The sequence below is a fragment of the Zingiber officinale genome, chromosome 8A (assembly GCF_018446385.1).
Source record: "Zingiber officinale cultivar Zhangliang chromosome 8A, Zo_v1.1, whole genome shotgun sequence".
NCBI classification, from domain to species: domain Eukaryota; kingdom Viridiplantae; phylum Streptophyta; class Magnoliopsida; order Zingiberales; family Zingiberaceae; genus Zingiber; species Zingiber officinale.
Window position 1 is genome coordinate 98,883,056 of NC_056000.1, and position 22,532 is coordinate 98,905,587.

Consider the following 22,532-nt stretch of genomic DNA (forward strand, 5'->3'; position numbering starts at 1 on the left):
AACCGCATTAGCTTTCCCGGGATGGTAGTGAATATCGCAGTCGTAGTCCTTCACAAGATCTAGCCATCTTCTCTCTCATGTTCAGCTCCTTCTGGGTGAAAATGTACTTTAGGCTTTTGTAGTCAGTAAATATTTTGCACTTCTCCCAATACAAATAATGTCTCCAAATCTTGAGAGCAAACACAACCGCTGCCAGTTCGAGGTCATGGGTAGGATAATTCTTTTCATGCACTTTTAATTGCCGGGACGCATACGCAATGACTCGATCGTGTTGCATTAGAACCGCGCCCAAGCCTAGCTTCGAAGCATCTGTATACAACACATACTCTCCCTGACTTGATGGCATAGCTAAAACTGGCGCTGTAGTAAGCGCTTGCTTCAACTGCTCAAAACTGTCTTGACAATCATCCCCCCCATATAAACTTAGCATTCTTCTTCGTAAGGGACGTTAAGGGCACTGCAATGGAAGAAAAACCCTTGATGAATTTCTGATAGTAGCCCGCCAAACCCAAGAAACTGCGTATCTCGGTTGCATTTTTAGGCCTTGGCCATGCTCTGACTGCCTCAACTTTAATAGGATCTACTTCTATCCCATCCTTTGAAATAACGTGGCCCAAGAATGCTACTTTCTCTAACCAGAACTCGCACTTGCTGAACTTTGCAAACAACTTTCGGTCTTGTAATATCTGCAAAGCGATCCTCAAGTGTTGACTATGCTCCGCCCTGCTCCTCGAATAGATCAAAATGTCATCTATGAATACAATAATGAACTGATCAAGATACGGCTGAAATATGCGATTCATGAGATCCATGAAGATCACTGGGGCATTTGTCACTCCGAATGACATTACCATAAACTCATAATGTCCATATCGCGTCCTGAAGGCTGTCTTGTGCACGTCCGTTTCTTTTACCTTCAACTGGTGGTATCCTGATCGGAGATCTATCTTCGAGAATACCGACGCCCCTTGCAATTGATCAAATAAATCTTCAATTCTTGGCAGAGGATACTTGTTTTTCACTGTCACTCTATTCAATTCCCGATAATCGATACAGAGCCTCATACTTCCATCTTTTTTCTTCACAAACAACACCGGTGCGCCCCATGGTGAAAAGCTCAGGCGAATGAATCTTTTATCCAACAACTCTTGAATCTGATCCTTCAGTTCTTTCATTTCTGCCGGAGCTAGTCGATACGGTGCCTTAGAGATTGGCACGGTACCTGGTATCAGCTCAATGGAAAATTCCACCTCCCTTTCTGGAGGAATACCAGAGACATCCTCAGGAAATACGTTAGGAAATTCTCGGACAACTTCGACATCCTTCACCTTATGGTCGACTGTATCAGGTATGGAAATAACATTGGCTAGAACTCCCTGACATCCCCTCATCATGAGTTTCTTTGCACTGACACAAGAAATGAGGTGCGGCCTTTGTTTGTCCCTGGTTGCCTTAAAAATAAACAGCTCCCTGCAGGATGGTCGGATGGACACTGTCCTCCGCCGAAAGTCGATCGTAGCTCCATTCCGTGATAGCCAATCCATTCCCAGAATAATATCGAAACTCAGGCATTGGCAACACAATGAGATCTGCCTGAACCACCTGCTCTTGCAGTCTAAGCTCCATGTCCTTCGCCATCCTAGTAGATAACATCTGTTCGCCAGAAGGTCCAGTGACTCTAAATACAATCCCCTTGTCTTCTGGTAAAATTCCTAGTCGCTTTATGAAGGCCTTCGATATAAATGAGTGTGTAGCTCCTGAATCCAGCAAAGCATACGTAGCTACACCTGTGATGGATATCCTACCTGTAACAACAATACCATTATACCCACTTAAGTATAATAATTACCAGAATTGCCCGTTAAGCCCCTTAACATTTCAAATCGGTCAAATTTTTCGTCCTCATTATGTTGAGTGCTCTATATTTTCTTGTCTATAATTGGTTATTGGAGGTCCCTCCTCGGACCATGTAAATTAGCCATGCTTAACATTTATGTGATAGGTAATAAATACATTAAACTAATTAGATTACCTGTGATAAGTATGTTAGGTTCTTCGGGCCGCGAAAACCGCTTTTTCGCGTCGCGGAAACCCCGAATGACCCAAAGTCGTAGATCCGTGCAAAGATTCGTATACAAAATTCGAAAAACTATTTCTTGTACGAGTTCAAAAATCGATCTACTACTTAGATCTACAAGAAAAAGTGTTTACCCTTGAAGCGTGCCCTTCGTTTAGTCCCGCTCGTCCAAGGAAGCGTTGGATCTCGAGAGTGTCAATGTAGACACTCCTCTCTCGGTATCCACACGAACAAGGTGTAGGACCGTTAGATTTGATAGAGGGGGGGTGAATATCGATTCGAAAAAACAAGAGTTTAAGCGCAGCGGAAAAAGATAAAGTAGACACAAATATTTTTACTTCGTTCGGAGCCTGTGACGACTCCTACTCGAAGGCCCGTGGTCCTTAACCACTTTCGTTGGGCAATCACTAGCAAGTCGAAATATGATTACAGAAAAAGTACAGGAGATGCTAGTAATAATAAAGCAATACCGACAAAAAGAAAATTAAACAAAAACCGGAAGAGCACTTTTGTCGGAGCGTTGTTGGCGTCGCACTTGAACGTCGAGCAGCAAGATCAGCAGAAGAGTTCTCAAATTGAAAGCTCCTGCGGGGCTTCTTTATATATCGCTCCGGCGCTGGATCCCTCCGGCACGAGTGTGACGAATCGCTCAAATCAAGATGCTCCACGTAGCGACGAGGTGTCCGGATAAAATTGCCTTCGAGCGCCGGATCCCTTCCGGCGCCTGAACCTCCGGATCCTCTCGGCGCCGGACCTTGTTCGAGAAAGACTCCTTTTTCTGCAAAACAAGGTTAGTCCGAGGTAAATGTATATCCTGTAAAACAAATGGTTAGTACAGTTAAAGTTCAACAGATAGATAAAGAGAGTATGACTTAGATTCCGCCTTTCCGAGACCGAATCTAGTCACGATCTCGACTTAGACATCCGAAATGGATCTAAGCGGATCGGCGCCTAATGTCCCTTCCCGGAACGTCCTCACGGTCACTCCCTCCGGTGACTTACCTCACTTACTTGCCGGACGTCCGGTCAGCCTCCTAGGTGGACTTCTCGCCAAGCGTCCGGTCGGCCCGTCGACCGCTTGGACTTCTCGCCGACTATCCGGTCGGCACGTCGACCTAGGTGGACTTCTCGCCAAGCGTCGGTCAGCCCGTCGACCGCTTGGACTTCTCGCCAGCTATCCAGCCCGTCGACCTAGTCGGTCTTCGTGCGACATCCGGTCAACCCGTCGACTGGGCTTCTCCCGCACACTTGATCAAAGTGTCGGACAATAAAAACTAATTTGATTTGTCATTCATCAAACTGGTTAAATCGTTAGTGCTAACCGCACCAACAATCTCCCCCTTTTTGATGGAATGACAACCTGGTTAAGTTAGTGAAAACATATGCAAGTAACAACATGCATTTATGTGGTTTTTAAGTTAGTTAGTATTTTCAAATTGGTTTAGCTAACTTAACCACCTAACCCTCCTCCCCCTTTGGCATTCATCAAAAAAGATGAACAAAGGTAAATAATCATAGTGAAGAGTTACTGTAACAGGTAATCAAATTTTGAAAGATATCTAAGTTTGGTTCAAAATTTGAACGATAAAAGTGTAATTTTTAACACCAAGTAAACAAAATAGTCAAGTTGACTTGGGGGAGTTTAAAGTTTTGAAAACTTGTTTAAAGCATTAGCTTTTAGCTTTTAGAAAAATTGCTAAGTTTAGATAGTCTAATTTTCAAACATATGTGTATAAGGTCTAAATTTCAAGATCAAGTTTAAATTTTCAAAACAAGTTTCAACTTTGAAACGCTTTTCAAACATAAGTTTTCAAAACCAAAATTCCAAAACTAAGTTTGAAAATTTTATTTTTCAAAACTGATTGAAAAATACTAGAAAAATTCAGTTTTCTAGAATACTAGAAAAGTACTAGTTTCAAAACCATGGTTTAAAATACTAGAAAAGTTCAGTTTTTAAGTACTAAGTAAAAAGGATAAAAAGTTTGTGATTTAAAACAAACAATTTTGAGTTGATTTAAAAAAAATTCACAATTTTAAGCAAGTTGATTTTGAAAATTGATTTTTAAACTTTGATTTTCAAAATTAAGGAAAATGATTTTGAGAAGCTTAGTTTATAAACTTAAGTTTTGAAAAATCTAATTTCCACAATTTTCAAAACTAAGTTAAATCTAATTTTCAAAATCAATTTTCAATAAAAAGTAAAACCAGTTCTTAAAAACAACTTAGTTTTATAAGAGTTAGTTTTCAAAAGTAGGTTTAAGAAATTTTTAAGAAAATATTTTTCAAACAAAATTTAAAATATTTTATATAAAGGAAAATTTTTAATTAATTCCTCCCCCTGAACCTGACATAAAATTTGAAAATATTTGCTAAAAATATTCAAAGTAGATATATATTTATTTTTTAAATTGAGGTAGAATTTTCTAGAGAGATTTTAAAGAGAAGATTAAAAAATAACACTTCAGGAGATAATTAAAAAATAAACCTCCCCCTTAATTTGATACTCCTTTAATTTATTAATCCTCCTTATTTATTACTTCCCCTTAATATAAAATTTTACAACCGTAACATATTTTTGTACCTAAGTGTTTTAGACGATTGTATAATTATCTTTATAAAATTGTTCATTTAAATTTGACTAACCGTAATTAATGTTAGATTAAGTTGAAATAAATTAACCTTTAGTGTAATGTTAAGTAAGATAAGTTGTTATTAATTCAATAATTGATCAATATTAATAATTTATTGATTAAATTTTGCTATAATCTAAATTTTGTATTAATTGATGAAGGTGTTAGTTATAATTTAACTTTTCATTTACTTCCTTTTAAGTTGGATTGACTTAGTTTAAAGTTGGTGGTAATTTGAAGTTAAACTCGTTATTAAACAAGGTTAAGTAAGGTTCAATTTAAGTCAAACTTTAATTATGTTTTAATAAAAATAATTAATATTTTAAAGGTTGATTAAGAAAAATGACTTAGAGTAATTTTAATATTTTTACTAAGGTTAAACCTAGGTTCTAATCAAATCAAGCTTAGTTCTCAAATAAAGTTAAACTTAAATAGTTAAGTTCTACTTATTAATTACATAATTAAGTTGAAGTTAACGGAATTTAAGTTTTTAAGTTAGGTGTCAAAGTTTTAAATGAATTTAAAAGAATTATAATAATTATTATTTTTAAGGGATTTCTAACAGGAATTTAATGACAATTAATATACGTTCAATACAGTTTTGATTTTAGATTAAAATTAATATCAATAATTAATTTAGCTTTAAGTTTAAGTTTAAGTTAAATTTTTAAGTTTTAATTTTCAGTTAGGTTAAATTCAAAAATAATTTTAAGGTTAAAATGATGTTTAAGATTAAAAATGAGTTTAAAGTCAAAATAATAATTTTTAAAGTCAAAATAGTCTATAGAAATAATTTATTATTATTACTATTTTTTTAAGTTAAAAGAATTTTATTATAGTGAAAAAATAAGAAGAATTTTTCAAAATGATACATAATTTTTTAAACTAGTTTTTAAATGATTTTTAAAAGTTTTTAAAATAATTTTTGAAATAATTTTTAAGTTAAAATAATTTAAAAATATAATTTTTATATTAAAATAATTTTAAGTTAAAATAATTTTTAAGTTAAAATAATTTTTATGTTAAAATAATTTTTAAAATAACAATAATTTTGAAAAGGTTTTAAAAGAATTTTTAAAAGAATTTTTTAAAGTTTTTAAAATGATTTTTAAAATAGTTTTTAAAATAATTTTTAAAATGTTTTAAAAGAATTTTTTAAAGTTTTTAAAATAATTTTTAAAATAGTTTTTTTTTTTAAAGAATTTTTTAAAGTTTTTAAAATGATTTTTAAAATAATTTTTAAAATAATTTTTAAAATAGTTTTTAAAATAATTTTTAAAATGTTTTAAAAGAATTTTTAAAAGAATTTTTTAAAGTTTTTAAAATGATTTTTAAAATAGTTTTTAAAATAATTTTTAAAATAGTTTTTAAAATAATTTTTAAAATGTTTTAAAAGAATTTTTAAAAGAATTTTTTTTTAAAAAAAATTTGGAAATAATTTTAAAATAATTTTTAAGTTTAGAATAAAATTTTTAAATTAAATATAAAATTTTTAAAGTTAAATTTAAAATTATTTTTTTTTAAGTTAATTTTTGTTTTAAATAATTTTTTGAAGTTAATTTAATTTTTAAAATAATTTTTAAAGTTAATTTAATATATATATATATTTTAAAATTAATTTAGTTTTAATTCGAAATTTAATTGTTAATTAATTCAAAATTTAATTTTAATTTGAAATTCAAAATTTAATTTTAATTAATTTTAATTTAAAATTCAATTTGAAATTTGAAATTTTAATTTTAATTTGAAATTCAATTTGAAATTTAAAATTTTAATTTTAATTTGAAATTCAATTTGAAATTTGAAATTTAATTTTAATTAATTTTAATTAATTTTAATTTAATTTGAAAATTAATTTGATCCTTATTCATCTCACCCGATCTAGATTATCAATCAGGGAATCCTATAATTTTGTGAGATGAATTAGATTTAATTACAGAGTTTGTTTTAACTTTTGTTAGATTCAGGTTTAGCTTTGGTCTCAACAAATAGGCATTCTTCGGATAAACTTCTAAGCTTGGTGAGTCACTTGGACGTCATTAGAAGTAGCCAACCTTTCGAGGTTTTCCGAATAGTCCTATCCACGGAGCTTAGTATTAAACCTTGGTCTAACTAGTTAGGATCCATTTAAGGGTAGCTTCGGTCAGTTCCACTTGGCCAAATGCACCAGATCGAAGCCATATCTTTCTAGACATGCGATGCCCAAGCTTCCCTAACGTACTATCATCCAAAAACTTCACCAGTACCATGATTCAAGTTAAATTTGGTCTCTTTTTAACTAATCCTAATTACCCTGTCGGGTTAGTTTGTTTGGGTTACCCTGTCGGGTAAGTTAGTTTTGGAGGTACCAGCTATTATGGAGCCTCCCCCTGAATTATTGGCCATTAATTTAAGATTTTTGTATAATTAGAGTTGATTTTAGTTAAGTTTTAATGTTTAGTTTGTAATTTAAATTTAAGTTTTTAATTTTGAATTAATTAAATTGGTCAAATTATCTTTCTTTAAGAGAGTGTATTTAATATTTGAATTTTCTTTCAATTTCAATTTTATTGAGTTAATTAAATTATCTTTCTTTAATAGCTTATTTTTAAAGTTTAAGTTTTTATTTATTTTTAAATTTGAATTAACTAAACTGTTTGAATTATATTTTCTTAACGGTTTATCTTTTAGCTTTTTATTAATTGTTAATTTTGAAATTTCTAGATTATTTTTGTTTAATTTGTTATCTTTAACATTTAATTTTAAATTTGTTAAATTCCGTTTTGATTTTATCAAAGTGTTTGATTTTATCCTTATATTTTCTTTACCTTTTAAGTTGATATAATTAGTGGAATTTATTAAATAAGTCTTATCATTAAAATTTAATTTTTTGTTAATTAAATTATCTTGGGTTTGGATAGAATTTTCCAGATTGATATTGTCTAGATTATTAAATAATTTATTAATTATGTCTAGATTAATATTGACCTTGTCATCTTTTTTGTTCGAATTTTCAAATTTGTTTAGGTTTAAATTCAAATTTTTAGATTTATTGATTATTTTTAGATTTTCTGTATTTTCTAAATTAATTATATTTATTTTATCAGAAAATATCCTAGGGGTATTTTCGCAAGTATTGTCATGTATACTATTTTCACATATACTTTCAGACATATCCAAATTAACATGCACATATTTTAAACTACTACTAGCAAGGGTGTTTTGGTAATTATTACTAACCTTGAGCGCAACCCCTAATTCAGCAGGCTTCTCCGTTGGATCTGACTCGAGTCCGGATTCGACTTTAACTTGATCTTCTAGCTCCATTGGCGTCTCGTGAAGCTTGATCAACTTGGTCCATAGCTCATATGCATTCTTGTATTTTTCTAGTCTGCATATAATATTGTTAGGTAAAATATTATAAATAATTTTACTTACGTTTTTATTCAGCTCCGAGTTCTGAGAAGGTTTTTTCAATATTAGCATATAATCGATATCTACGCTTCCTAAGAAACATTCCATTCTTCGCCTCCAGTAGTTGAAATCTTTACGGTGGTGGTTCATTGGGGTTCCATCCTTCTTGAAAAGACATTGTTCTTGCACACAATGAAACAAAGACAAAATCCCAAGACTTGGTCTTGGATTAGCAGTGCTGGAAAAAAATAATATTTCACTACAATTTTTTTTAAATAATAAAATATTATTAAAATATTAATAAAAAATATTATCTCAAATTTTTGAAAGTGTAATATTTTGTCGATACTAAATAATAGTGAAAAGATGACGATGTATTTTTCAAAACCAGTTTTGGAGGAAAAACGAAAGGCGTAAGGTTTTATTTTAAAAACGAACGATATATAATTTTTCTTTAAAAGACCCCTCTTGCTCGATTGGTGGTTGCACCAAATCGAAGCTGATACCACTTGTAGGACCGTTAGATTCGATAGAGGGGTGAATATCGATTCGAAAAACAAGAGTGCAGCGGAAAAAGATAAAGTAGACACAAATATTTTACTTCGTTCGGAGCCTCCTACTCGAAGGCCGTGGTCCTTGACCACTTTCGTTGGGCAATCACTAGCAAGTCGAAATATGATTACAGAAAAAGTACAGGAGATGCTAGTAATAATAAAGCAATACCGACAAAAAGAAAATTAAACAAAAACCGGAAGAGCACTTTTGTCGGGCGTTGTTGGCGTCGCACTGAGCGTCGGCGGCAGATCGTGAAGAGTTCTCAGTTAATTAGCTCCTGCGGGGCTTCTTTTATATCTTGTTCAGGCGCTCGATCCTTCCGGCGCACAGGTGTCGCCAAATCAAGATGCTCCACGTGGCGGGTGTGGATAAAATTAGCCTTCGGGCGCGGATCCTCGCGCCGGACCACCTGTTCGAAAGACTCCTTTTCTGCAAAACAAGGTTAGTCAGAGGCAAATGTATACCCTACAAATGGTTAGCACAGTTAAAGTTCAGCAGATAGATAAAGAGAGTATGACTTAGATTCCGTCCTTCCGAGAGCGGAATCTAGTCACGATCTCGACTTAGACATCGAAATGGATCTAAGCCGGATCGACGCCTAATGTCCCTTCCCGGAACGCGTCCTCACGATCACTCCCCTCCAGTGACTTACCTCACTTACCGCCAGACGTCCGGTCGGCCCGTCTGGACTTCTCACCAAGCGTCCACCCGCTTGGACTTCTCGCCGACTATCCGGTCGACCCATTGGCGTCCGGTCGGTCGACGCTTGGACTTCTCGCCACCTATCCGGTCAGCCTAGGTCTCGTGCACATCCGGTCAACCCGTCGACCTGTCTGGGCTTCTCCTGCACACTTGATCAAAGTGTCAGACAATAACAAACTAACTTAACCTGATTTGTCATTCATCAAAACCTGGGTTAAATCGTTAGTGTTAACCGCACCAACACAAGGAGGGTTCTCTAACTCTCAAGGATGGAAGAGAGAGCACCACAAGTGTGCTAGCACTCTCTAGATGCTCTCGGATGGGATTGGAAAGAAGAGAAAAGAAGAGAAAACAAGAAGAATCTCACCACTCCTCTAGTAGTCTTCTCCTTTGTGACCTTCACACTCTCTTATTGTCTTGGACTTAACTCACACCTCTCCTCCCAATGAAGTGCACGGCAACCATCAGCCATCGAGAGAGGAAGCAAGAAGGAAGATGATACAATAAAACCACATCAATACACACAAAAATGAAAAAACCCCACACCATTAAGTGTGGCCGGCCACATAACTCCTTTCATTAATGTGGCCGGCCACATTAAAGAAAGGAGAGTGTAACCTCCAATGAGGTGGCACACCTCATGAAGTGGAGGTGATGTGGCAACTATGTGTCATGCCATGTAGGATGAGTCAACCTACATGATGTGGCAATGCATCAAGTCAAACTTGATGTTTCAACTTCCAATTTGGTCAAGTCAAACTTGACCCAATCTCTTCCTTGTTGAGTTAAATTCAAGCTTTGATTCAAGTCAATTTTAATTTAATGAATCTCAATTCATTAATATAAATTGACTCAATAAATCAAATGTAAATTAGACTCATTCAACAATTGAATCTAATTGAGTCTAACTCAATAAGTCTAATTCGAATCCAATCTTTGGTTCATCATATGAACCTATTCCTATTGGTTCATCATATGAACCTAAACCCCATCCACATGTTCTTTGTGTGTGACCCAATAGGTTTTTGTAACGTTGGCAATGTTTCTAAACTCTTTTAGAAACATAAGCAATGAGCGGCATCTAGCAATACATCATTGCTAACCAAGTTACAAAAAATGTTGAGATCCAACATCACCTTGTGACTCCTCACAATATGTGACATTGTCCTTCTATCCTAGACATCTAGATTGATCAATGTGAGACATAGACCGTGTCATCCTCTAATCAATCTAAATCTTGAACTCCAAGTAGACGCACTCGATCAAATGAGCTCAACATCTAATGTTGACTCATTTGGGCATGGCCATGCACTTAGTGGTCTCACTCTATCAAGAATAGCGATGTCGCTCCCGTCATATGGGAGGAATAGATCCCATCTACATCACTCACATCCCTCTGCATAATTCGTTATATACCCAGTAATCGCCTTTATAGTCCACCCAGTTACGGGTGACGTTTGACGAAACCAAAGTACATAACTCCTTATGTAGGGATCCATGGTGACTTCAGGTCTAAGGACTAATAGTCATACTAATAGTCACATGAGAAAGTATATGACACTCATATAACGATCCATGATACTTTCTCATGGCGGGTCATTCAGTATACATTCTCCAATATATACCCATGTGTCAACTTGATATCTCCATATCCATGACTTGTGAGATCAAGTCATCGAGTTGACCTACATGCTAGTTTTATTGCATTAACATCGCCCCTGAATGTTAATACTCGACTAGGAATGATTAAGAGTAGTGTTCCCTATATCATCTCACTATCGATTCAACCAATCGATTGATATAGGTAAGAACGCTCTACTCAAGGACGTTACTATACTTAGTTTATTTGACACTAAAACAAATAAGCATAATAACCAAACTATTGCCTTTATTAATATAAGAATATGATATACATGAGTCCATACAATCATCAAATGATTGGCTCTAGGGCTCTAACTAACAATCTCCCACTAGCACTAGTGCCAATCAGTATAGGCCTAACATGACCGTCATGCTTCCTCTGTGCCAAAGCATTGGTCAAGGGATCTGCGATGTTAGCCTTTGTAGGTACTCTGTAAATCTTCACATCTCCTCTATCGATAATCTCTCGAATGAGATGGAAGCGTCGTAGTATGTGCTTGGTCCGCTGGTGTGAGCGAGGTTCCTTTGCCTGTGCTATAGCTCCATTGTTGTCACAATAGAGCTCAACTGGGTCGCGATGCTGGAACCACCCAAGTTCGATGATGAACTTGCGGATCAGCCTCCGCCTCGATGCGCAATATACTCGACCTCTGTTGTAGAATCAGCTACTCTTCGAACTCTTCCACTCACAAGACCACCATTTAAGCAAAACACGACCACATTGCGATCGGTAATCATCCCGATCGGTCGAAGCTAGCATCACCGTAACCCTTTACGGTTAGCTCATCATTGCCTCCGTATATCAAGAAATATTCTTTAGTCCTTCTCAAGTACTTAAGAATATTCTTGACCGCTATCGATGACTTTCACGGATCGGTGATATCGCTCGTCATGCTCAGCGTCACGAGACATCGGTCAGTCATGCATGGCGTGCGTGATCGATCCTATGGGAGGCATAAGGGATCGATCCATGCGGTCTCTCCCTCTCTAGAAGAGGGACCTTGAGTCTTGAAGACTCACGCCATGTGACATCGGCGAAATCCCTTCTTGGAGTTCTGCATGGCAAACCTTGTCAATGTATGTACTCGACTTAGGCCAAGCGATCTCTTAGATCTATCTCTATAGATCCGAATCCCTAGAATGCGGGATGTCTCACCTAAGTCCTTCATTGAGAAGCAACTCCCTAGCCAGGTCTTGACGGACTAAAACATAGGGATGTCCTTCCCAATGAGTAGTATGTCATCCACATACAATATGAGGAAGACAACTATATCCCCTACAACCTTCTTGTAGACACAAGGCTCATCTTCGTTCTTGATGAAACAAAACTGTTTGATTGCATCATAATCGATTCCGACTCGAAGCTTGCTTTAGTCCATAAATGGACCTATGCAACTGCATACTCTGCTATCTGTGGATCTACAAAACCCTCGGGTTGTGTCATGTACACATCCTCGAGTAGGTTTCCATTCGAAACGGTTTTGACATCCATCTGCCATATCTCATAGTCATGGTAGGCAATAGCAAGCATGATCTGAATAGACTTAAACATCGCTATTGGAGAAAAGTTTCATCATAGTCAATACCATGAATTTGCTTGAAACCTTTAGCTACCAAGCGACCCTTATAGATAAGTCCATCCATGTCGGTCTTTCTCTTAAAGACCCACTTACACCCAATAGGTTTTACCCTTCGGTGGATCGACCAAAGTCCATACTTGGTTGGTGTACATGGAATCCATCTCGGATCTCATGGCTTCAGCCATTTCTCGGAATCGGCTTCCTGATGGGTGGTAGGCTCATCCTCTATGAGCACAATGTCATCGTGGTCGACAAGAGAAATGAGTATCTCTCGGTGACGACGTCCCTATCGGACCTGCGAAGAGGTATGTCTACTTGAACCGGTTGTTGTTCCTCAACTCTTTGTGGAACAACATCATCCACAACACTTTGTGGTTCCATTCAACTTCCATCGAGGCATTGCTATTGTTCACATCTTGAACTTCTTCAAGATCGAACGCTCCACTAGTCTTTCTAGAAACAAAGTCCTTTCAGAAAGACCCGATCTTCCTGACTACCTTGTCTTGTTGGGAATGTAAATAATATCCTTAGTTTCCTTGGGATATCCGGTGAAATAGCACTTGTCGGTTTAGGTCCTAATTTGTCGAGACTTGACGTCGATCGTAAGCCTCACAACCCCAATCCTCATGAAAGACACCGGCATTTCTCCCAATCCATATCCTATATGGTGTCTTTATCACGACCTTGGATGGAACTCGGTTGAGAATGAAAGCTGCTGTCTAGAGCATATCCCCATAGATATGTCGGAAGATCTGTGACTCATCATAGATCGTACCATATCTAATAAGTGCGATTCCTCCTTCGGATACACCATTCCACTGGTGTTCCGGAGGAGTGAGTTGGGATAGAATCCACACTCGGCTAAATAGTGAAACTCATGGCTTAAGTATTCTCCACCTCGATCGGATCGAAGTATTTTAATACTCTTGCTGGTTCTGTACTTCATTCTTGAATTCTTTGAACTTTTCAAAGGATTCTGACTACACATAACCGTATCTACTGAAATCATCAATAAATGTGATGAAGTATCTATAACCGCCTCTAGCGACATTGAAAGGGCCACATACATCACTATGTATGAGTCCTAACAAATCGCTGTGCCCACTAAAGGAGTCTTGGTCATCTTGCCTCGTATGCATGACTCGCATATCTATGATTCAAAATCAAATGAGTCAAAACCATCCTTATGGAGGTGGGATAGCGCTTGTCATTTATATGACCTAAGCCCAGAGGTAAGTTTGGTTCAAGTCATTCGACTTGATCCTCTTGGTATTTATGTTATAGAGGGCTCTCTAGGTCTAGAATGTAGAGTCCGTTTATCGAGGTGCACTAGAACATATCGTTTAAAAAGGCGGAACAACATTTGTTCTTTATTATAAGCGTATCCTCTCTTGTCCAAACAAGAAACCGATATTATGTTCTTTGTCAAGGTAACAACAATCGTCTAATTCTAGTACTAGCCCAGAGGCAGAGATAGATGATAAGTTCCTACAATAGCAACTCGTGCTCCATTGCCTACCGTAGGTCTATCTCATCCTTCGTCAATGCTATTCCTCGGAGCTTGTACATTAGTACAAATGCGGTATCTAATACCCACGATGAAGAAATAGAGGTTGACTTCTATAACATTTATACAAGTAGAAATCTTATTTCTCTTCTTCTTAAGATCTTCGGTATTCTTTGAGTTCCTCTTCCAGTGCCTTGCTTGTCCTTGATATAGGTGACAAAGATGTTCAACCATATCGTAAGCGCTCATAAACTCATGTTGCTTCTGAAACTCAAAGTTCATGGTTGCGAGCATAAGACAAGACACATCTAATGCGTCATCATGATGCTTCTTGTAAGCATCTCGGTGCGCTCGCATGGCAGTGGCGGGAGGGGCCTCCGGAATGGGCTGCTCCGAACGTCAGTTTACGTTCTTGGGTGAGATTCCTGTACCAGTCCAGGAAATTTGCTCCGTTGAGCTTGTCCTTCTTAAGGACGGATCGCAGAGAGAAAATGTTCGTATTTGACGTCATGGTTATCTACAACAGAAAAATTTGCAGAAATAAATATCATATTCTTTAAAAATCATTTAATTAGGCCTTTAATTAAATGATGCTCCCACTGAATTCTATAATTCTTGTGGGACAAGATCCACATCATACTAACCCTTGAGTTAGCTTTGGCTAATACGCCCAAGGCTTAGTATGATCGGTAGGTAACGATTACCAATTACATCTCTATGCAACTCTTGTTTATAGAATCAATATCCGCATTTATATTAAAACTCGAGTTAGCTTTGGCTAATACGCCCGAGAGTTAATATAGATGTGATTTCCAACTATTGGAAGAATGCCTATAGTTGACTCGATCCAACTGAGTAACTATGAATACTCAATCTAATTGAGTTTGTATTCACCCATGTGTTGATAGACGGGACCAAGATTGTCCCTCCGTATCCTACCAAGATAATATGTATTGCTCTGCTTTGGCAGATTCAACAATACATGTGATCGAGGTAGTGATAGGTATCACGGCACGGTTAGGCATTAGAGTAGAGTCGATTGAGATCTAATCTAATCGAAAGGGATGCATCTTGTGCATGACTTAGATCTAATCTAATCGCAAGGGTGCATCATGTGCACGACTTAGATCTAATCTAATCGTAATGCACTAATTAATTAACTACTTATTAAATATGCATCACATACACAAGCAATTAATTAATCTATTTGTGATTTAGTCATGGCCCTACTACGATCTTCTCTAGCCAATGAGAAGATCGATTGGTCAACCTAGGGTCAACAGCTTCTTCAAGCTCCTCCCTTTGACCACCTTGTGTTGCTTGGAACTCCGTCTCGTGTGGACCCTCCACCGCTCCAATTTGTACATTACAATTTGAAACTCGAGTTATTTTCGAGTCTAGATCTAATTTACAACAAGAAAATAAGAGAAGGCACGACGCGCAGGTCGCGAATCTAATACAACAATCGCAAACACATAACGGCACGCGGGCCGTATTATGAATTACAACACAACTAATCATATTGGGCTTTGGGCCATGACTATCACAAATTAATATATAATTCAAAATTATATATTTTTCATAATTTTCAATAATTTTAAAATAATTTTTTACAATTTTTATGAATAAAATTTCCCGGGCGCAATCGCGGAACGGATCCCCTGCGGGGCCAGGGCATCGCCCCTCCCGCGATCTAACCATCGCGAGGGTTCCTTTGCGATCCAACAGCGCTTAAACCCGCTGTCCCAAAACGATTTGGGTCGAGACATTGTCGTTTCGGAAAAATCTTTTTAGCGATTTCGGGTGCGATCGCGGAGCAAATCCCCTTGCGGGGTTAGGGGCAATACCCTACCCACGATCTAACCATCGTGAGTTGCTCCTTTGCGATCTAATGGCACCCAAGCCCGCTGTCCCAAATGGATTTGGGGCAAAACAAGCCGGTTTTGAAAGATCTTTCCGGTAGACGAAGCCTACGTGCTTTGCTTCTACGGAAAAATTACCCATAAAATCATAAAAACTAATTTTCAGAAAATCACAGAAGGTTTTATTTTCATAAAAATAAAAACAAACTCGTACAAGCCTTGCGTGGCTCGATACCTTTATTAGGTTCTTGGAAAATCGCTGAAACCCAAGGACCCAAAGTAGATCCGCAAAGATTCGTATACAAAATTCAAAAACTATTTCTTATACGAGTTCAAAAACCGAAATACTACTTAGATCTACGAGAAAAGTGTTTACCCTTGAAGCGTGCCCTTCGCTTAGTCCCGCTCGTCCAAGGCGTTGGATCTCACAATGTAGACACTCCTCTCTCGATATCCACACGAACAAGGAGGGTTCTCTAACTCTCAAGGATGGAAGAGAGAGCACCACAAGTGTGCTAGCACTCTCTAGATGCTCTCGGATGGGATTGGAAAGAAGAGAAAAGAAGAGAAAACAAGAAGAATCTCACCACTCCTCTAGTAGTCTTCTCCTTTGTGACCTTCACACTCTCTTATTGTCTTGGACTTAACTCACACCTCTCCTCCCAATGAAGTGCACGGCAACCATCAGCCATGGAGAGAGGAAGCAAGAAGGAAGATGATACAATAAAACCACATCAATACACACAAATGAAAAAACTCCACACCATTAAGTGTGGCCGGCCACATAACTCCTCTCATTAATGTGGCCGGCCACATTAAAGAAAGGAGAGTGTAACCTCCAATGAGGTGGCACACCTCATGAGGTGGAGGTGATGTGGCAACTATGTGTCATGCCATGTAGGATGAGTCAACCTACATGATGTGGCAATGCATCAAGTCAAACTTGATGTTTCAACTTCCAATTTGGTCAAGTCAAACTTGACCCAATCTCTTCCTTGTTGAGTTAAATTCAAGCTTTGATTCAAGTCAATTTTAATTTAATGAATCTCAATTCATTAATATAAATTGACTCAATGAATCAAATGTAAATTAGACTCATTCAACAATTGAATCTAATTGAGTCTAACTCAATAAGTCTAATTCGAATCCAATCTTTGGTTCATCATATGAACCTAATCCTATTGGTTCATCATATGAACCTAATCTTCATCCACATGTTCTTTATGTGTGACCCAATAGGTTTTTGTAACATTGGCAATGTTTCTAAACTCTTTTAGAAACATAAGCAATGAGCGGCATCTAGCAATACATCATTGCTACCCAAGTTACAAAAAATGTTGAGATCCAACATCACCTTGTGACTACTAATTGTGACTCCTCACAATATGTGACATTGTCCTTCTATCCTAGACATCTAGATTGATCAATGTGAGGCATAGACCGTGTCATCCTCTAATCAATCTAAATCTTGAACTCCAAGTAGACGCACTCGATCAAATGAGCTCAGCATCTAATGTTGACTCATTTGGGCATGACCATGCACTTAGTGGTCTCACTCTATCAAGAATAGCGATGTCGCTCCCGTCATATGGGAGGAATAGATCTCATCTACATCACTCACATCCCTCTGCATAATTCGTTATATACCCAGTAATCGCCTTTATAGTCCACCCAGTTACGGGTGACGTTTGACGAAACCAAAGTACATAACTCCTTATGTAGGGATCCATGGTGATTTCAGGTCTAAGGACTAATAGTCATACTAATAGTCACATGAGAAAGTATATGACACTCATATAACGATCCATGATACTTTCTCATGGCGGGTCATTCAGTATACATTCTCCAATATATACTCATGTGTCAACTTGATATCTCCATATCCATGACTTGTGAGATCAAGTCATCGAGTTGACCTACATGCTAGTTTTATTGCATTAACATCGCCCCTGAATGTTAATACTCGACTAGGAATGATTAAGAGTAGTGTTCCCTATATCATCTCACTATCGATTCAACCAATCGATTGATATAGGTAAGAACGCTCTACTCAAGGACGTTACTATACTTAGTTTATTTGACACTAAAACAAATAAGCATAATAACCAAACTATTGCCTTTATTAATATAAGAATATGATATACATGAGTCCATACAATCATCAAATGATTGGCTCTAGGGCTCTAACTAACAAAGTATAGTGTCTTGCTTCCTTGGCATGCATCACAAATGCTCGTCCGGTCACCGGTTCTCGCAACTTCGGGCATTCTTTAGCTTTGTGCCCGTCTCCTCCGCATTTGAAGCACTTGTAGGTGCCCCATAGGCACTGGCCATAGTGCTGACGATTGCACTCCTTACACAATGGTTTTTCCTCTGTCTTGACGGCAGTTGCTCCCTGCAGTGGTTGCTTCGTTTTCCCTTGAAGTTTCGTCTGTCCTTGCCCTTTCTGTGGTCCAGTATATGACTTCTTATTCTGCTGTTGTTGCTGTTGTGGAGGAGGCCTCTTTTTCTGCACTTCCCACTCGATATCCCTCAAGGACTGCTTGGCTCTGAAGGCTCTAGTGACGGCATCTTGGTATTCAGTCGGATCGGCCAACAGAACATCCCGACGGATAGTAGGCCTGAGGCCATCCAGAAAGTGCCTTAATATTTCCGTAGCATCATTTGCAATAAGGGGCACAAAATGGCATCCTCTATCGAATTTCTTAACAAATTCAGCAACAGACAAGTCTCCCTGACGGAGACTCATAAACTCCCTCTTCAACCTCGATCTCACATCAGCGGTAAAATACTTGTCGTAGAAGATTCCCTTGAACTCCTCCCAGGTCAGGGTATTCTGATTAACCCCCTTTTCAGCTCCCTCCCGCCATAACAAAGCATCATCCTTCAGTAGATATATGGCACATCGAACTCTGTCAGCGTCAGCCATGTCCATGTATTGGAATATCACCTCCAAAGATCGGATCCACCCCTCAGCAACAAAGGGGTCGGTAGTGCCAGCAAAATCCTTAGGGTCCATCCTTCTGAACTGCATATACACGTCTTCCTGTCGTCCCCTATGGGTGTTACCAGTATGCTGTTCCAGGAGCCGAGCCATTCCTTCCAGTATTCGGGTAGCAGCATCTGGTAGCGGAGGTGAGGGAGGTGCATCACGTCTCTCCTCCTCACGTTCTCCTCCATCACGGCCATTTGTCTTACGCCTTTGATAGACTCGTCTTGGAGGCATACCTGCACATAACATCTCACTCGTAACCATCTTATACTCATTCGAACATTTAACTGCCTAACTTTTATAACATATAAGCATTTAAATTCAGTATATACAATTCAAAGCAGTAATATCTCACAGACTTGGGGCTCAACTCTTGAACTTCCTAGAACTGGTAGTACACATCCCTTAGAAGATCTTTGCTCTGATACCAACTGAAACACTCTAAGTTTTTTTTTTATGCATCATATAACATTCCAATGAATAAGAAAATTGTTTGTTATTGATAATCCAGTCATACATCCTAGGAATTTAAATTGAAAGCAAATTCACTCTCTCTAAATCATAAATGCTGTTAATTTATTCTTTATGCGGAAATCAGTGAGTCCTCGGGAGTGTACTGTCCAGTCCAGTCCAGTCTGGTCAAGGGTCCAAGCCTCCAACGTCATCCGTTTCTTCACCTGCCACACAAACCCAAAACCCAGTGAGTTAACTCAGCACCTCCAAACCAGTGTAGCACAATCTTCTTATCTAGTTGCATGCATCAACAAATCTACTTTTACTTGGATTTGTTGTCTAACATACAAGCAAACAGGCATATAAGCATTTTTTTTTTCATAAAACATTATACTATGAGTATCATCAATATTACTTTGTGTATCCATTGTGTGTTACATTATAAACATTTTCCTTTAGCATTCATCCTATATCACACTTAGGTGGAGGCGCATTAGTCATCCTTTGTTCGATTGATCAATCTGTTTAACCATGGTACCAGGTGGCGGGGCGTCAGCAACTCTCGTCACTGGGTCGTGGCCAAATATGGAAATCCGATATTGGGGTCCCTCTGGGGGCCTTGTCCCGTAAACGGGGTCCCTCTGGAGCCTTGGCCCTTCCGGAAATTTCCATTAATCTTCATCATCATAATTTTTTTTTTTATTATTACATAAGCAGGATTACTATATATCACAATCAACTACTTAAGCAAATATATAGTGAGTACACGTGGTCATAGTTTGATCAATACCAGACTTCACAACCTACATCCATAGTAGTTATGCCTATCCCCATAAGAAGGGCTACTTAAAATCCACAAAATTCCTGAACAACTTGTACATTTCAAGACAATAAGGAGTGTCAGGCACTAACAAAAATTCGAACAAAGTCATAGCAGGTATTCTGTTTTGAAGGTCAACTAATAACTGATTTGCAGTGTCATCCTCATAGTTCTATCAATATCAGATTTCCCTACATTCTTGCCAGTCTCTATGGTTGAATCTATTAGTTGGAGCTTACTGCACGCTACTGATACTTTATTTAGATCTAAGGTATTTAGTTCATGCAAATTCGAGGAGTACATGCGGCAAAAGAAATATCTTAACACTTAAGGGAGATAGAACATGCACACCTGACGTTATGGTCATGCAAGATTATTACCATGCCTATATTATGAAGCTAGGGTCACTCAATAGTTTTACGTGCATGTGGGAAAGCAAAGCAAGTTCCACTTAATTCTATGGTCATGAATTTCTGGTATAGAACAAAACAAGATTTAAATAATGCCATGGTCATGCAAAAATACTAGTTACGAGTATGTGGAAAAGCAAAGCAAGTTCCCTTAATTCTGTGGTCATGACATTTCTGGTACAGAACAAGAAAAGAATTAAATAATGCCATGGTCTTGCAAAAAAAAAAAAATACTAGTTGAAACAAAAAGAAAAATCAATCCCTCAACACGTCACCTACTCCCTTTCCCCTCAACACTACTTGGGGAAAACGAAGACTTCACCAGAGATCGATACAAATCCTTTATCCTCCACCCAATCAACCAATAACCGCAACCACCTAGAACCTCTGCTGGCCAACTGAACCAAAGCATTCATCCTTACCTGCTGCAGATAGCCTAAGGAACCCTCAAAACTTGCTGTGTTTATGGGTTAAAAGGCTGGAAAAAAAAGTGCTGGGAAGCCACTGTGAAAACAGAGGAAAGCAAGAAGAAAAACAGACTCTAACGAGTGGAAAGAAGAAAGGAGTCTAAGAGGTGCCTTGTTTTCGGAGACCCAGTGTTGGAGTAGGTGGCGACGACGAACAATGGTGAGACGTCCCCTTTCCTTTCCTTCCATCGAGACCTCCCTCCTCTTCCTTTTCTTCCGCCGAAACCCCTCTTCTTTTTTTTTTCTCTTCACTGCCGACCCCTTATAAGAACCAAATCCTTAGGGTTTGGCCTATTCTTTACCAATTGGGCTAAGCCTAAATGTCCATTAATTGGTTATTAGCAATTTAGCCCCCTTTAAGTAAAACAAAGAGTTTATTTCTATGTTCCCCCTTGGATTTCTCTCTCTTTTTTTTAAAAGATTGGATTTGACATTATTTGTGGATTATCCATCGATAGGTCTGTGAGACATGGGTCTTGGAATAGGAGTCACCGAAGGCTCCGAACCATGTAAAACTAAACGTGTTTTTCTTTTTTCTTGGTTTCTCGTTGTTCCACTGCACTCGTACTTAATTTTTAAAAAGGAAAAAAGAAAAGATTTTTAAAACCACGTGATCCACCCTCCTCTCACGTGCATCTCGATCCAACACACTCGAGTTCTTCAGTTTTATTTCTTTCCGCACTACTAATCCAAGATCCAGTCTTGGAACATTCATTATTTTATGTGCGAGATTTTCTATCAATGTCCCACCAAGAAAGCTACAGTACCGCTCGCCTGTCTCTTTTCTCCGGTGAGGACTTCGGTTATTGGAAAGGCCGACTGGAGTACCACTTGAAGAAGCAAATCAAAATGTGAATCATCATCCAAACTGACTTCTCACTATCACTCGACAACACTGGAAAACTAGTATCATGCGAAAACTGGGACCAAAGCATAATGAAGAAAGTTGAGGCCGGCGCAAAAGCTACTCAAACTCTACAATGCGGACTCATCAAGAAAGAATTGAACCGAGTTGGCCTATTCTCAAGCGCGAAAGACTTATGGGAGAAACTAAGCAAACTGCACGAAGAAACCTCCAATACTAAGGTAAGTAAACAGGATCTAATTTTAAATAAATTATATAATATAAAAAAGTAGGAAGGTGAGATGACGAACCAGTTGCACGCATGCATCCAAGACCTTCTCAAAGGCCTCCACGCGATCAGACAAAGAATGGAAAATTGCGACATTACAAGGTACGCGCTTAATACTTTTCCGAATAACACTTTGTGGGCATCCATGGTAGATGCTTACAAAGTGTCTAAGGATCTTTTTCTAATTAAATTAGACGAATTGTTTTCCGAATTCAAACTTCACGAACAGACTAATGCACTGCTGGTGGAGAAAGACATTGCTTTGGTAATAGGTACAAGTAAAATGAGGGAACCAAAAGTGAGGCGCCAG

General features: G+C 37.8%; 2 protein-coding genes across 4 annotated transcripts in view; one reads left to right on the plus strand and one right to left on the minus strand.

The window, feature by feature from the left end:
- The window catches only part of LOC122009871 (sodium/hydrogen exchanger 2-like), a 94,588-nt gene that overhangs the window by 62,509 nt on the left and 9,547 nt on the right, over positions 1-22,532 (plus strand). The window lies entirely within an intron of this gene.
- LOC122009872 lies at positions 18,074-21,354 on the minus strand. 3 transcript variants are annotated; one of them, XM_042566179.1, is made up of 2 exons: positions 21,201-21,354; positions 18,074-19,175 (listed from the first exon to the last, which is right to left on the minus strand). In XM_042566179.1, exon 2 carries the CDS (start codon positions 19,171-19,173, stop codon positions 18,109-18,111), a length of 1,065 nt encoding a protein of 354 aa, XP_042422113.1. In that variant the 5' UTR covers positions 19,174-19,175; positions 21,201-21,354; the 3' UTR covers positions 18,074-18,108. The 3 variants fall into 3 exon arrangements, with proteins under 3 accessions (XP_042422113.1, XP_042422115.1, XP_042422114.1); XM_042566181.1 differs by lacking the exon at positions 21,201-21,354 and adding an exon at positions 19,299-19,616; XM_042566180.1 differs by lacking the exon at positions 21,201-21,354 and adding an exon at positions 19,295-19,616.